Here is a 15,739-nt window from a genome sequence, read left to right as displayed (position 1 = left end):
GCCCAGATGATCACCTGTCTTTGAAACACTTTCCCACTTGGCAGCTGGGACACTCCCACTTGGCTCTGCTTCCTCTCTGCCAACTCCCTGGCCTTTCCTCTGATGCCTTTGCTCTGTCACTTTACTGACCTCCTAACTCCGGGCAGTGGTGTGCTGGTAAATGTTTAACAACCCGCTCTCCAGAGTCGGGGGGTCTTATGCATATATATAAACTTATATAATGTTTCACTGATGTAAATAATGTGTAGCACATAATGTAAAAATAATATAATACATATTATTTTTTTTTTTTTGAGAAGGAGTCTTGCTTTGTCGCCAGGCTGGAGTGCAGTGGTGAAATCTCGGCTCACTGTAACCTCCGCCTCCTGGGTTCAAGCAATTCTTCCACCTGAACCTCCTGAGTAGCTGGGACCACAGGCGTGTGCCACCACACCCAGCTAATTTTTGTATTTTTATTAGAGACGGGGTTTCACCATGTTGGCCAGGATGGTCTCAATCTCTTGACCTCGGGATCCGCCCACCTTGGCCTTCCAAAGTGCTGGGATTACAGGCGTGAGCCACCGCGCCCGGCCTATAATACATATTATTCTTTATTGTCAAACGTGCTGTAAATTCTATATAGTCCATCGAATCTTCCAGATGTCCTCTCTTTTAACCGCAGTCAACCTGTGGTTGCCAATTTCATCATGATTTGACCAACGCAATTGCCTTCGAATCTGCTAATTCTTTCTCCATACGTTTATTGTCTTTAAATCTGATGTGTGACACAAACATTGGTTGATATTTTTGTTTGTGGTCATGAATAAGACAAAAGAAAAACAATGAAGATGCATGTCACCCTTCATTCATTCATCTAGGATGAAAGCAACTTGTTTGCGGAATCAGATAATCCTAGGGGAATGAATACTTCAATTTTTGGTGCTAACCGCAGTGTCACGGCTATAGACGCAATACACTTTTATGTTTGGTCAGCACTGTTAACCTTTCTCCATCACTTTCTGAAGTCTAGACATTCAACAAAACCATGAATGCAGCCCTGGTTTGTAGTCTTGACCAATTTCTGTGGTGTAAATACTGCCACTACGGTCAACTTACCAGCCCAACATCGTTGGACTCAGCGTTTCAAAGAGATGCATCATAGCCCCTCACTTCGTCACTATTTCCACCACATATAGACAATGGGAGAATTGTAAAATAACTAGGTGGTGATGAGTTTTCAGTATTACTGCCTTTGTTTTTAATATAATTTGTTTAATTGTAAGTGTGTATAGTTTAATATTAAATAATGGTTGTGTTTAACTAGGGGCCTGTAACCTTCCTAAAAAATAAACAATCAGATCTCCTTGAGGAAGAACCCTGGCACGTTGTCAAAAACTTACCCTGTTCATCTTTCTCCCAGCCTTCCCGAAGAGGACGCACAGCCTTTTACCAGGGTGACTGTGCAGTGGGGAACGGAAGTACAGACGTTCCCGGTTTTCTTGCGCCTTCGTCCTGAACTGATCTAGGAGACCCTAAACAGCACCCGGCAGAGCAGGGGCTCATGGAGGCCAGGTGATGCACCGAGTTTCAGCTCAGGTTCTTCTCACAGTGGATTCAGTGGGCCCCTAAGCCCATCTGTGGTTTCCCACCCCACCCCACAACAAGTTCCAAAATGTGTAATTGGAATAGACACCATCAGCAACGGGCAGAATCCCCACACCAGTACTCTTCAGAGTGGGGCTGTTCCCAGCACACCTGGCTTCAAGTTCAGCCTCCCCTCTGCTCCTCTCCTCTTCTCTCCTCCCTCCCCACCCTTCCCTTCTCCTCTCTTCTCCTCCCCTCCCTCCCCACCCTTCCCTTCTCCTCTCCTCTCCTCCCTCCCCTCCCTTCCCTTCTCCTCTTCTCCCCTCCCTCCCCACCCTTCCCTTCTCCTCTCCTCTCCTCCGCTCCCTCCCCACCCTTCCCTTCTCCTCTCCTCCCCTCCCCTCTCTCCCCTCCCGTCCCTTCCCTTCTCCCCTCCTCTCCTCTCCTCCCCTCCCTTCCCTTCACCCCTCCTCTCCTCTCCTCCCCTCCCACCCCCCCTTCTCCTCTCCTCCCCTCTCTTCCCTCCCTTCTCCTCTCTTCTCCTCCTAATTCTCCTCTCCTCCCCCCTCCCCCCTTTCTCCTCTCCTCCCCTCTCTCCCCTCCTTTCCCTTCTCCCCTCCTCTCCTCCCCTTTGTCCCCTCCCTTCCCTTCTCCTCTCCTCCCCTCCCTCCCCTCCCTTCCCTTCACCCCTTCTCTCCTCCCCTCTCCCCTCCCTTCTTCTCTCCTCTCCTCCCCTCCCTCCCTCCTTCTCCTCTCCTCTCCTCCCTCCCCTAACTTCCCTTCACCCCTTCTCTCCTCCCCTCTCTCCTCTCCTCTCCTCCCCTCCCTCCCCCCTTCTCCTCTCCTCCCCTCCTCTCTTCTGCCTACACCCACTCCCTTGGTTTTCTCCACTTGCCACATCAATATGGTTAGAACTCCCAGACCTCTTATTTTTTGAGTATCTCCCTGGGTATCTACCAGATATTTTATTTTATTTTATTTTTTATTTTTTGAGACAAAGCCTCGCTCTGTCGCCCAGGCTAGAGTGCAATGGTACAATCTCAGCTCACTGCAACCTCCGCCTCCTGGGTTCAAGAGATTCTCCTGCCTCAGCGTCCCGAGTAGCTGGGATTACAGGAGTGTACCACCACGCCCAGCTAATTTTTGTATTTTTGGTAGACACAGGGTCTCACCATGTTGGCCAGGCTGATCTCCAACTCCTGACCTCAAGTGATCCACTGGCCTCAGCCTCCTAAAGTGCTGGGATTACAGGCATGAGCCACTGCGCCCGGCCCTACCAGGCATTGTAAATTTCACAAGCCCAAAGCCAAACGCCTGTCTCCCTATGTCCACTCCTTCCCCAGCTCCTTCCCCATGCCTTTCAAATCCGCCCCTGCCCAGTCGATATCGGCTCCACCTTCCAGTCCAGCCTCACCTCCTCTCGTTTCCTTACACGCACAGGCAGTCCCTCAGCAAATCCATCAGCTCCACCCTCACGGCCACTGCAGGCAGACTCCGCCCACTCCCACCTCTGCCACAGCTCATGCCCGTCCAAGCCACCAGTTGCTTCCACGTGGATTTTCCCATAGGCCAGTCCCCCACTTCCCCTCTCTCCCCACAGTCTGTCTTCAACACAGCAGCCAGAGGGACCTTTTTAAATGGAAGTCCCAGGCCAGGCACGGTGGCTTACGCCTGTAATGCCAGCACTTTGGGAGGCCAAGGCAGACGGATCCCAGGTCAGGAGTTCAAGACCAGGCTGGCCAACATAGTGAAACCCCATCTCTACTAAAAATACAGAATTTAGCTGGGTGTGGTGGTGCACACCTGTAATCCTAGCTACTTGGGAGGCTGAGGCAGGAGAATTGCTTGAATCTGGGAGGCAGAGGTTGCAGTGAGCTGAGACCATGCCACTGCACTCCAGTCTGGGTGACAGAGTGAGATCCATCTCAAAAAAAAAAACCAGAAGTCCGATCGCATCCCTCCTGCTCAGAGGCTGTGTGGCCTCCCAGGCCTCCCTGACCCCTTGCCTTCCCTCCCCACGGCCTCTCACTGGGTTCCCTGCCCTTCCTCGAGCTTGCCAGGGCTGCAGCTCTCTCTGTCCATAATGTTCCTGCCACAGATCCCTGCAGTCCGCCCAGCCCCTCACTTCCTTCCCTCGGGTAGCGTATGAGACCTTCTTGCCTGTTGCAAATGTTGTGACATGAATGACACCATGGGCTTGGTGCCCTCTGACCCCAGCTTCACTCCAGCGCATGGCACAGCCACCTGACAGAGCATGTGTCTGCTCATTGCCGTCTCTCCCTCTAAAATGCAGAGATTTTTTTCTGTTTTATGCTGCCTGCATCACTGCTGTCATCTCCACATCCAGCTGAGTCCCCGGCATGAACCAGGGACACAATCAACTCATTCTGGACAAGGACACAGGAACTCAGGGCCGTGGAGTGGCTTTCTCAGGACTGCCCAGCTGGGAGGTGGCTGAGCCATCATGGAATCCAGTCGGCCTGGCCCATAAATTCCAAGAGCAAGTAGCCACCAGCCCAGGGCACCCAGCTGGCAGCAGGAGGGTTTGTAGCTCATGGGGGGGGACCCCTGCTCCGCCCCGCTCAGGGACCACCAGTGCCAGACACAGCCCTTTCAAGAGGAGCAGGACTCTGTGAAGCCAGTCCCCAGCTTTGGGGAAAAGTTGACATCTCCAAGTCAACTCCAAGACTCCCCCTATTTGGATGAAGATGATGATGGAAGAAGGGGAAGAAACGGCAGGTAAGACTTCCCTGGGGCTGTCGAGACCCTCCAAGCCCAGCCCAGCTTCCTACAGTCTAGACCTGCTCGTCCCCACCCCAGACTTGCTCAGTAGCTCACATCTCCCTTCCGCTGTCTCTGGCGTGCCAGGCTCCCGGTCTCAGTATCTCACGCCCCTGTGAGTGCCAGATGAGTGGCCAGTGCCTAGAGGGGTTGGTTGGGCCTTGGGGGAATGGTGGCTTCCTGCGGGAGACACGTGCCAGGCAGGTCTGAGGCCCAGGGCCACTCCTGCAGGCATGGGGAGCGGCCTGTTCTAGTCCCAGCCCCACTACCTTCAAGACGTGGCTCCCACCCACCCACATCAGATCAGCTTCAGCTACAGAAGAGCGGCAGGAGCTCTGAAGACCACCAGGAAGAGGCAGGAGGAGGGGTCTGCTGATCCTCTCTGGCACCCAGGCAAGTTCCCTTGGCATCCTACCCCCACCCCTGACCCAGGCCTCGGAGATGGGGCCCACAAGCCTTCCCTTATCTCTCAGGTGCTCAGATCTGTGGGCCTGGCTGTGGATGAAGGGCTGCCCTTGGGAGGCGTGGCAGGCAGGGGTGGGAGCTTGGGGTGAGCCCCAGGCTGCCCCACAGTGGGCTGTGCCATGCCAGCTTTCCCGAGCTGCTCCCAGCTTCCTCCGAATCTAATGACCTTCTCCAAGATGCTTCTCTTGGGTGATGTCTCATGATGCAATCCCCAGACCTAAACAACCCCCAGATATGCAGTCCTGGCATGTCCCCAAACGCATAGTCAGGTGAGGTGACATGTTCAAAAGCACCCCTCCAAATAAAAAAGACCATCATCATCACCACTGCAGGAGTCACCCCTCAGGTGTCCTGGTAATCACTGTCATATTTATCATGGTTTCCACTGTTATGCTGATGAGGCTGCCCCTCTCCAGGCCCCTCCCCCATCTCTGCTGGGCAGGGTCACAGGGCGGCGGGGTGGGGGGGATCTTTTGCATTCTTCAAGGCCCACTTCAAATGCCACCTCTTCCATGGAGTGAAGGGTGGGTTCTGTGTGGAGCATGGCCTCAAACTGGGTCACTCAACCGCCTCGATTTTCCTCCACTGTGAAATGGACATAATCCCAAGAGCTACTCCCTAGGCTGGTGGAGGGATTCCCTGAGATGATGACCTCTCAGCATTGGATGCTGTCGCCATGTTATGATGACTCTTCTCAGAGTCCTCAGATAGCCCAACTCACTCCAGACAGAAGCCTGTGTCCTTCCTCTGTGCCCCCACGGCCCTGGGTCAGACCTTCCTGGGTGCCACTTCACACCTTATCGGTGCCGCCCAGAACAGCGTCCTCCTACTCACCCTGCAATGCCCACCAACCCCATGCCCAGAGCAGGGCCAGTTGCATCAGGTTCAATAAAGAGGCTATGAGCAGAATAGGTGAATCCTTAGAGAATCTCCCACAGGGCAGCACAGAGGGTGGGATGGGGAGTGTAAAACCAGCTACTCTCCACCCCTGCCCGCCTCCTGTGGTAAGGTGTGAACCCACCCACTGGTATGGTGTAAGGCAACATGTTCCACCGGCTCTATTGGGGCAGGGAAAGAGCCTGCATCTTCATGCACCTGCCATGTGCCAGGCACATGCTTAGCTTTTGCTATCCATGATCTCCGCTCAACTTCACTACAACTCCTGCTCCCGACCAAGGTAGGTGTCACTTGTCACAGGGTAATGCAGGAGTAAAAGAAATTACCAGGCGGAAGTGTAAACTAGTTCAACCATTGTGGAAGACAGTGTGGCGACTCCTCAAGGACCTAGAACCAGACATACCATTTGACCCAGCAATCCCATTACTGGGTATAGACCCAAAGGATTATAAATCATTCTACTATAAGGACACATGCACACGTATGTGTATTGCGGTACTGTTCACAATAGCAAAGACCTGGAACCAACCCAAATGCCCATCAATGACAGACTGGATAAAAATGTGGCACATATGTACCGTGGAATACTATGCAGCCATAAAAAAGGATGCGTTCATGTCCTTTGCAGGGACATGGATGAAGCTGGAAACCATCATTCTCAGCAAACTAACACAAGAACAGAAAACCAAACACTGCATGTTCTCGCTTATAAGTGGGAGCTGAATAATGAGAACACATGGACACAGGGAGGGGAACATCACACACAGGGGCCTGTTGGAGGGCGGGGGGCTAGGTGATGGAGAGCATTAGGAGAAATACCTAATTTAGATGACAGGTTGATAGGTGCAGCAAACCACCCTGGCATGTGTATACCTATGTAACAAGCCTGCACATTCTTCACATGTATTCCAGAACTTAAAGTATAATTTTATAAAAAAGAATTTACCAGGACAGTTGTATGTAAAGGAAAACAGATTGATTACAGAAAGCAGGAAAACACATTGCCAGAGACACAGCAGTCAGCCTTCGGAAAAAAAAAAAAGCCTCTCTCTGGGGTGTAAGAAAGAAGCCAACTGCAAAGAAACAAAGACTTGCTTGGGATTTTGCAGGATGATGTTTTTGCTGTCTGCTGAAGAGGGCTTTGTGCAGCACTGACAACGCCAAGGCTGCAGGGGGCGCACTTGCAGGTGTCGGGTGAGAGCGGGGCGCAGGAAGATTGTGAGTTACTTGCACAGGAGAGCTATGTGTCCTGGACCGTGAAGAAAGGTGGGCTTGGAGCTGATCTGCTTTCTTTTTTTTTTCTTTTGAGATGGAGTCTCACTCTGTCACCCAGGCTGGAGTACAGTGGCTCGATCTCGGCTCACTGCAACTTCTGCCTACCGGGTTCAAGTGATTCTCCTCCCTCAGCCTCCTGAGTAGCTGGGATTACAGCTGCCACCATGCTCGGCTGATATTCGTATTTTTAGTAGAGACGGGTTTTACCATGTTGGTCAGGCTGGTCTTGAACTCCTGACCTCGTGATCCGCTCGCCTCAGCTTTCCAAGTGCTAGGATTACAGGCGTGAGCCACCACGCCCAGCCTGGCTTTCTTTTTTTGCTTTTTCCTGCTCCCACCAGCCTGGCTCCTTTTCCCTAATGAGGACCCCGCATTACTGTCCCACTTCGCAGATAAAGAAATCGCACAGAGGTGAAGTAATTTTGCTCAGGTCATACAGATGGCAGAGGGAGGAGCTGTCCTGGCTGGTATTAAAATGAGTGCGTGCATGCCCCAAGCATGACCCTGTCGGGGACTGGAAGGAGGAGACAGTCGGGATGTCAGAAGGAAACAGGAATGTGTTGGGAGTGTGCCAGGCGAACTCCTCTGCATGGCTCTTTGGCAGCAGGCCAGGGAGGCCCAGGCAGGATGGTGGCACTGAGGCAGGAAGCCACCACCCCCTGGCCCCACCCATGCACCCACATCTTCACCCATGCATCCACAGCTTCCAGGGGCAAGGTCAGTACGGGCCGGGGAGTGGTGCCTGTGATCTTCTTGTCCTTGTCTGCCCTAAAATGACAGAGAAGACCAGGCAGCCTCTTGCATAGGATAGGCCATGGGTCAGAGAGGGCCCTCGGAGGTCATCCTGGCCAGCCCCCTGCCCACTCCCCAGGATAGACAGCTCACGACTTCACATCCCTCTCTGCTCTGACAGCTCAGGTAATTAGAAAGCTCTTCCTTTTGCATGGCTGCAACTTGCTTCCCGGAAGCCCCGACCCCCTGGGGCTTAGCAGACCAAACCTTGTGTTGACAGCTCAGAAATGTGCCACCTGGTCTCTAGGGAGAAGAGGAACACAGCAGTCACAGAGAAGTGCTGCCCTGCTGACTGTCCTACCCTGCAGTTTGGACATGGCCAAATCCTGGGGACAGAAACTGAGTGGATGGGGGTGGGGGTCATTGTGCCCTTTGGGGGTCATCTGGGGCACTGTGCTGGGTGAGTGGCGGGGGCAGGAGGGGAAGAATCAGGAAGAAGAGGATGAAAAGGCTGAGGAGCAGCCAGCGCTGGCTCCCCTGCACACCTGGCCAGGATCCTGCCTGCCAGGAGCCCTACAGGCGTGTTAGATATTGTGAACCCCAAGTTTCTCTTCAGAGAATCAGTATGTCAGTATGTTCAGCTCTCTTATTCATTAATTCTCTATTTTAAAGTTTAACTACCTTGTAGTTTCCGTAAACAACCTTTTCCATCAGTTCTAATCAGTAGTTCACATCCTTTCCCTCGGTCCCGTGGTCCATCCTGATTCATCCTGGTCACCTGCTCCGGTCACCTGCTTTGACCCCTGACTACCTGCTCTGACCTGCTAGTAACCGTCCTTCCCACCAAACGACCCACCCCGCCACCCTGGCTCGGTACCCCTGCTCCCTTTAAAATAGCCCAGGATTAGTCTAGACTGTGCAGTCTAACCCTAGCCAATAGTGGAACGACACAGCGGTAGGGGTGACTCCATCAGGCATAAGTGCCCTTTCCCCTCCCTTGTCCAGGCGTGTGCTTGCCATTGTTCCATCTGTGAGCAGCACCCTTCAGTGCAAGTAAATTGCCTTGTCGAGGAAATTTATATTCGAGGGCTACTTCTTTTGCAGCACTGAAATTTTACTAATAACAGTTGCCAATCTCTAGGTGTTCTGGAATTAAGCCACAAGAAACACTATAGGGTCAGCCAGCAGGGCCCAGCAAATCCCCAGGGGTGACCAGCTCTGTGGGTGATTCTGCCTGGAGCTAGGGATCTGCCTGGAGGCTGATGACCCAGGATACTGGCCGCCACCCTGTGGGCTCCAGGACTAAAGGCCAGCAGCTCCCCTGGGGCACACGGGGCCCCCATTAGTGCTGCCAGTGACTCTGCCTCAGCATACCTCCCTGGGCACCTGCTGTGCAGCAGGTCCCATGCTGGGCACCAGGAAAGCAGAAACAAATCATCCCTGGCTGTGCCCTCGTGCGGTCCACGAGGGGTGGGTCCATCAGAGTCTGTGGAGGGTTTTTACTTTATTCTCTGACTCCATGCCCATGGCCCCTGCCTGCTAATAGGGGAATGATTATTCTTCTCTCCATTTTACAGAAGATGAGCTGAAATGGAGAGAAGTCACACAGAGGGTGAGCGTGACGGAGCAGAGCTGTGCTTGGCCCCCACCTGGGTCTGACTCCAAAGCTCATCTGCTGCCCCACCTCCACTTCGCCCCTCACCCAGCAACATGGAAGAGGCCCAAAAGGCTGGGCAGTCTCAGGGCTGGGCTCACAGAATTTACAACCAGGTGGACTTGGGTCCAAATCCCAGCTCTGGCATGTGTGGGCTGTGTGTCTTCAGAAAACTCTCTCCGCCTCTCTGTGTCTCAGTGTGTCTGCAAATGGGGATTATAGTAGTCTGCATCTCACAGGCTTGTTGTGAGGTTTAACTGAGATAGTGCAGTGAGCCCTTAAAGCAGGGCTGCCGTCATGGCCATTACTGTCACAGAGGGCATCTGAAAGGCATGGAGGAGTGGGCAGACCGGGGCACGAGCAGACACAGTTGAGATGCGTGGTTGAGAGGACCCTCGAATCTCCTTTCACTCTCCTACCTAAGAAAATGGATCACGTGTGCAATTGTTGAAACCCACTTCCTGAAATTTATTTAACTCCTGACTAAGATGGGAACGCCTCACAGGTGGCCACGGGCTGTATAGGGCTGTATAATCACGGAGTGCCAGAGCCCAGCACAGAGCAGTTGCCCAGGAGCAGACTGCCCTGGGGAAAAGGCCACAGGAGCTTCCTTGAGATGGCAGGTGTGGCCGCCAGACAGTGGGAGGGGCAGCTCCAATCTGCAATCCCCTGGCTTTAGGTTTCTCCTGGGCCCTCTCCCCGGGGAGCTGGCTGGGGCTGGCTGGGGCAGATGGAGGTTGGGGGAGGGCAATGGCTGACGTCCCAGCCCCTCAGCAGCCTCAGGCATTTTCTCAGCAGTCAAGAATCACACATGATGTGGCTGTGTCCTGTCTTCTCCCTCATTCCCAGAAATCGCACTCCTGGGTGCCTATGCCATCATTGCTTGGGAAGGGGCACACCCAGAGAGCCCAGGTTGAGGGTGCAGGCTGGGCAGAGGTCCACTTCTCCTGTCTCCACTAAAAATACAAAAACAATCAGCCAGGGGGAATGGCGCATAACTGTAGTCCCAGCTACTTGGGAGGCTGAACCTGGGAGCCAGAAGTTGCAGTGAGCCAAGATCACGCCACTGCACTCCAGCCTGGGCAACAGAACGAGACTCCATCTCAAAAATAAAAATAAAATAAAATGGAAAAAATGAAGGTGCCAGCTTCGCAGGTACCAACAATATGGGATGTCACTTCTATTGGGAGTGATGTGGAAGAAAACAGGTTCAGAGACGCTAAGTGACTGGCCCAAGGCCACACAGCCTGCAAAGACCAGCTGGGAGTGGAAGGGATGGAAGCTGAGAAGGAAAGAGAAGTCTCAGAGTGAGGATCAGGGAAATGCCAGGAGAGGGGAAGGAGGTGGAAAGCGAAGGGCCTGGGGGCCAGAGGGAAAGGGAGAGATTCCCAGCCAGGCCCAAAATGGCAAGTGGCAGCTGGCACCCAGAGGAGCAGGGAGTTCCACAGAATTAAGGGGTGGCTGATCTCTGCAGCACTTCCTGAGGCCAATATTTTCTGTTTCAAGAATGCCACCCTCCACCATTGAGTCCAGTTTCTACAACTCCTGGGCCTGTCAGGGCCCCATGGAGCTTCCTATTTTCTAGGAACCCTGACACTTGAACTTCTATGTTTCTTCTGGTGACGATTGTCCTTCCTGCCGCAGTGACACAGTGACAGGATGGAGCAGAGTCTGTGTCCAGCCAGGTGCCGGCAGCCTGTCGGTCCTGGAAATTAGTGTCGGCGTCAACCCCATAATTTTCCCCTGAGGAGTACAATTATGCCTCGTTGTTCTTCTGTGCAAGCTAAAAGTATTAATTTACTCAATGTACACATTAAGTGTCCCACGAGTTTTATAACTCTGTTTTGGTGTTTTCATTTTCTGAAATACAGGGAATTCCAGAAAACTACATCTGAGAGCCAGCAGAGTCCCTCCTCCCCGTGCCCCTCCTAGTCTACCACCCTCTGATCCCGAGTTCGTCTGGCGTTGCTGCTTTTGCAGGGGTGGGGAAGGCTTGGGGGTAAGTACAGGAGAATGTCCCCATAAGGCCAGCCTTCCGCATCCCGAAGAATAAAGGTTCTTTCTGGCCTCCAGCCTGGGGCTCTGGATCTGGCCTCTGGGCAGTCGAGGAAGGCCGTGCAGGGCGGCAGATGTATCACCCACACTGACCACGCCAGTCTTTACTGGCATGAGCCACCTGAAGTCCTCAGGCAAGGACAAGGACAACCAGGGCAGTCTAGCCAGATCCAGGGAGTGAGGGTGGCGAGCTAACCCACTGGGGCGTGGGGGTCAGGGTGGTAAACTAGCCTGCTGGGATGTGGGGGGTCAGGGTAGTGGGCTAGCCTGCTGGGGCATAGGGGAGCCAGGGTGGTAAGCTAGCCCACTGGGGTGTGGGGGTCAGGGTGTTGAGCTATCCCACTGGGCTTGGGGGTGGACAGGGTGGTGAGCTACCCCACTGGGGTGTGGGGCATCAGGGTAGTGAGCTAGCCTGCTGGGGTGTAGGGTTGGGACTTTCAGCACATGCTGAGTGGAAAATTCCTAAGGGTTTCCTAGGCCGGGACATCCTGGGGCACACAATTACCCCAAACACAAATATTTCTCCAAATAACCAGTCCACGCAGCCCCTGGGGGAATGAATCACTTCCTGTGACATCATCCCTTCACACCCATCTCCTGGGGGGCTCAGGCTTCCAGCAGCTCAGGTGACTGGCAACACCTCCTCTTCTGGGGGCTTCCCCCATCCCACCAGTAAGGCCAACTCGAAACCCCTGACTTGGCCTTAGCTAGAGCCAGGCACTGGGCGAAGGGGTTGGGGAGGCCCCAAGTTCATCATCTGTCATCAAATGTAGCCCCTTCCCCCTGGCCAGCCCAGCTGCAGAGTGAGCTTTAGGCTCCTCTTAAAAACCTTCCAAGGTTGACGATTCCATGCCCCTCCTTCCCTGCCCATCACAGACCTGGCCGCCAGGAAGCTCTTCCTTATTGCTGCAGAATAAACTTCTGTGTCCTAGATGGGAGGCTTTCAGCAGCTGTGACTGTCGTCACCACCAACACTCAGGTGAAGCTTCCCGAAGGGCGCTTGGGTGGAGGCGCCCCGGGTGCTCACTCAGGATCCCAGAGCAGCCGCTGCCTCCCAGAGCCAATCAGAGCACAACAGCTATGCATAGCCCAGGGAACCTTCCGGTGCCCCTCAGCTGTGCCAGGGCCTGCACTTCAGGAGGCTAAAGAGCTTTACAGACACCCTCTGCTCCCAGCACACGCAGTCTGAGCTGTTCTCGTCTCCTCCCACCCTCTCAGGTGTGAGTGAAAGGATAGATGCTGGAGAAAAGGGGGCCCGCAGAGCTGCCAGGGCTGGGCACACTGCCAGGGCACACACTGGGCACACTGCCAGGGCTGGGCACACTGCCAGGGCACCCACTGGGCACACTGCCAGGGCACCCACGGCGCAAGGGGTCTTCTACATGCAGGGCCTCATTCATCTTTCCCTGAACCCATTATACTTGGTGTTACTGTTTCTTCATTTTCAGATGTGGAAACTGAGGCTCAGAGAAGTGCAGCAGCTTGCTCAGGGTCACACAGCATGCATGGAGCCAGCCTGAGAACAGAATGTATTCATCTCCAGGGTCTGGGCACCTCATCTCCACAGTGAACTGCAGACGGGACTTGGCTTATCTCACGGGGGCTCAGATGAGGAAATAAAACCAAGAGAGGACAAATAACTTGGCCCACGTCGGGCAGGAAGTCAGTGGCAGAGCTAAGGCCAGGTCTCCTGGCTCCCCATGAAATACTTCTGGCCTTAGTCGGCCAGAGGTAAAGCCAGAGGTTCCGTGTAAAGCCAGAGGTTCTGGAATTGCCTAGAAACAGCCATGCCCTCAGATGAGAGCAGAAGCCTGAAATAAGAAGAAGGGGGCCTGCCAGGGACCCTTTTCCTACTCTTGGTGTGGATGTAGATTTCCAGATACGGTGTGGGATATCTAGTTAGATTTCAGCTCAGCAGTCAGGCACAGTGGCTCACACCTGTCATCCCAGCACTTTGGGAGGCCGAGGCAGGTGGATCGCGAGGTCAGGAATTCAAAACCAGCCTGGCCAAGATGGTGAAACCTCGTCTCTACTAAAAATACAATAATTAGCCAAGGGTGGTGATGGGCGCCTATAATCCGAGCTACTTAGGAGGCTGAGGCCAAGAATTGCTTGAATCAGGGAGGTGGAGGTTGCAATAAGCTGAGATTGCACCACTGCACTCCAGCCTGGGCGACAGAGCGAGGCTCCATCTCAAAAAAAAAAAAAAAAAAGATTTTAGCTTCAGGTAAACAGCAGATTTTTTAGTAGAAATATCTCCCATGCAATATACTAAAAATACTTTTTGTTATTTATCTGAAATTCAGACTTAACTAGGCATCCTGTATTTTTATTTGCTAAATCCAGGAAGCCTATGTGAACAGGGCAGGAGACAATGGGGTCTCCACTGGCCACCGAGACCCAAGAGAAGCAGCCCCCACGCCAGGACTCGCAGCAGCAACTTAGAGACAAGGATTGGTTTCCATGGCTCCTGGCTCTCCTCCCCAGCCCTGCCACTGGAGTCACAGACCACTGCCCAACAGAGGAGCAGGAAGGGCTTCTCGGGCAGAGATCACTAGAGCCAGGTGGACAGCTGGACCCCGCATCCATTAACCAGACCTGCAGGTACAGGGGCTGAGTCCTAAGAGGGAGGTAGGAGCTCAGATCCCACCTGGTAACAGGCCCCCAGGTCCCGGCTCCTCTTTGAAGGGGACTCCTAGCACGAGCCCCCTATCTGCAAGGGGTTCAGCCCCCACGTGGTCCAGCAGCGATGGAATCCATAGACAGCCTATCAGAGTTGGAAATGCTGCCAGAGATCACCAAATCGAACTCCCTTAGGATTTCGGGGAAGCTAAGGAACACTGAGGCTGAGAGTCCCTGGGTCCCCATCCGGTCAGAGCCAGCACCGGGAAGATTTGGGACAACAGGAGAAGCAAATGCTACTGCTGCCCCTTCAGCTGTCATCATTGCCACCACCACCACCATCATCGCCATCACCACTGTCCACCACAATAATCACTGTCATCGTCATCATCTCACAGCAAACAAGTCCCGGCTTTCTTGCTCCGCATTCTCTCCTCAGGCTAATTCACTGAGTATTTCCTAACCACTCCCTCCTGATTCAAATCAATTAGTTACCCCGGCTGATCTTTAAGGATTATACATGCATCCCTTCACCTCAGAGAGATGGGGGCTTGGCAAGAAATTGAGGGAGGGGAGGACCAGTTCTCTTCCCCGTCCTGAGCAATCTGATACTCCACACAAGTTCCACCTGGGTGTCACGCAGGGCCCAGACCCCAAAGCCTGACCCCAGGGTTCAGAGTTAGAATCCTAAGGCCAGACTCTTATCCAGGGGCTTGAGGCCAATGTCCTGAGCCTAGCACCCAGAACCCAGGGGTAACTGGTAAGCGATTCTCCTGCCTCAGTCTGTGAACATCCACAAGTGTCGTGATTCCCACCACACACACGGCATGGGTAGGCATGGACCCGAGGGGCGGAGGTTGCAGTGAGCCGATATCGTGCCGCTGCTCTCCAGCTTGGCCAACAGTTAAATGAGAATGTTCTTTGAGATGGGGGAAAGAGAAAGGGGGGCAAGGAAGGAATAGCAGAAGGTGGGCAGAGAGGAGAAGAGGATCAGCATCAGTGCACCTCTATTTTACGCCGAAAGAAACTGAGGCACAGAGAAGTTGGGGACCTTGACTCTTACCCAGGGGCTTGAGGCCAATGTCCTGAGCCCAGCTGGAGCCCCAAGCAGGACCTGATCAGACCCCTAGTCTTTCCTCCCAGGCTCCATAGCCAGCTCCACCTTCTCTGCCGTGTCCTGCCTGTATCCCCTCCAACGTGCCTGACCTGTCCACCAGGCACCCACCCCATTTCCCTGCATTCTAACCCAGCTCTCTGCAGCCAGGTGAGTGCCTCCCAGCTCCTACCTGTGAATGTCCACAAGTGTCACGACTCCCACCACACACACGGCATGGGTAGGTGTCTTCAGGGACAGCCGCACAGCTCTCTTTGGGGCCATGCTGTCCGCCAGCTCCCAGCCTCCTAGATCAGCTCTGGCTCCCCAGCTCCTGTCTTGGACACCTCTTCGCCAGGACGAAGTATGAGTTCTGATGGGTTGGTGCCTCTTCCTCTCTTTTAATTTCACCCTGTGACCTGATTAGCCTGCCTGAACATGGTCCCCACCTCCTGGCTCCACACCCTCCTCACTCGGCTGTCAATCCAGGAGGTCAGGGGAGGAGGTGCCCGAGGCCGTCTGGGAGATGGGGAAGGGGAGCTTCAGCTGAGGCCCCGGGTGGAGCAGGGCTCAGCTGCCGACAGGAGGCCCTGCAGAGCTCC

The 15,739-nt window shown here is 53.9% G+C and overlaps 1 protein-coding gene across 1 annotated transcript in view; it reads right to left on the bottom strand.

Moving 5' to 3' along the window:
• The window catches only part of PADI1 (peptidyl arginine deiminase 1), a 44,335-nt gene extending 28,835 nt beyond the window's left edge, over nt 1-15,500 (bottom strand). Inside the window, exon 1 of the mRNA XM_032300573.1 lies at nt 15,331-15,500. Within this exon, the coding sequence (XP_032156464.1) occupies nt 15,331-15,422 (92 nt within the window). The 5' untranslated portion in view covers nt 15,423-15,500. The remainder of the gene's footprint in view (nt 1-15,330) is intronic.
• Between the last annotated feature and the right edge of the window lie 239 nt (nt 15,501-15,739).

Source organism: Sapajus apella, unplaced genomic scaffold (assembly GCF_009761245.1).
Source record: "Sapajus apella isolate SASKATOON/1434 unplaced genomic scaffold, GSC_monkey_1.0 scaffold43, whole genome shotgun sequence".
Taxonomy (NCBI): Eukaryota; Metazoa; Chordata; class Mammalia; order Primates; family Cebidae; genus Sapajus; species Sapajus apella.
The sequence above is the reverse complement of the archived record's forward strand: the minus strand, read 5'-3'. Positions and strand labels throughout refer to the sequence as shown.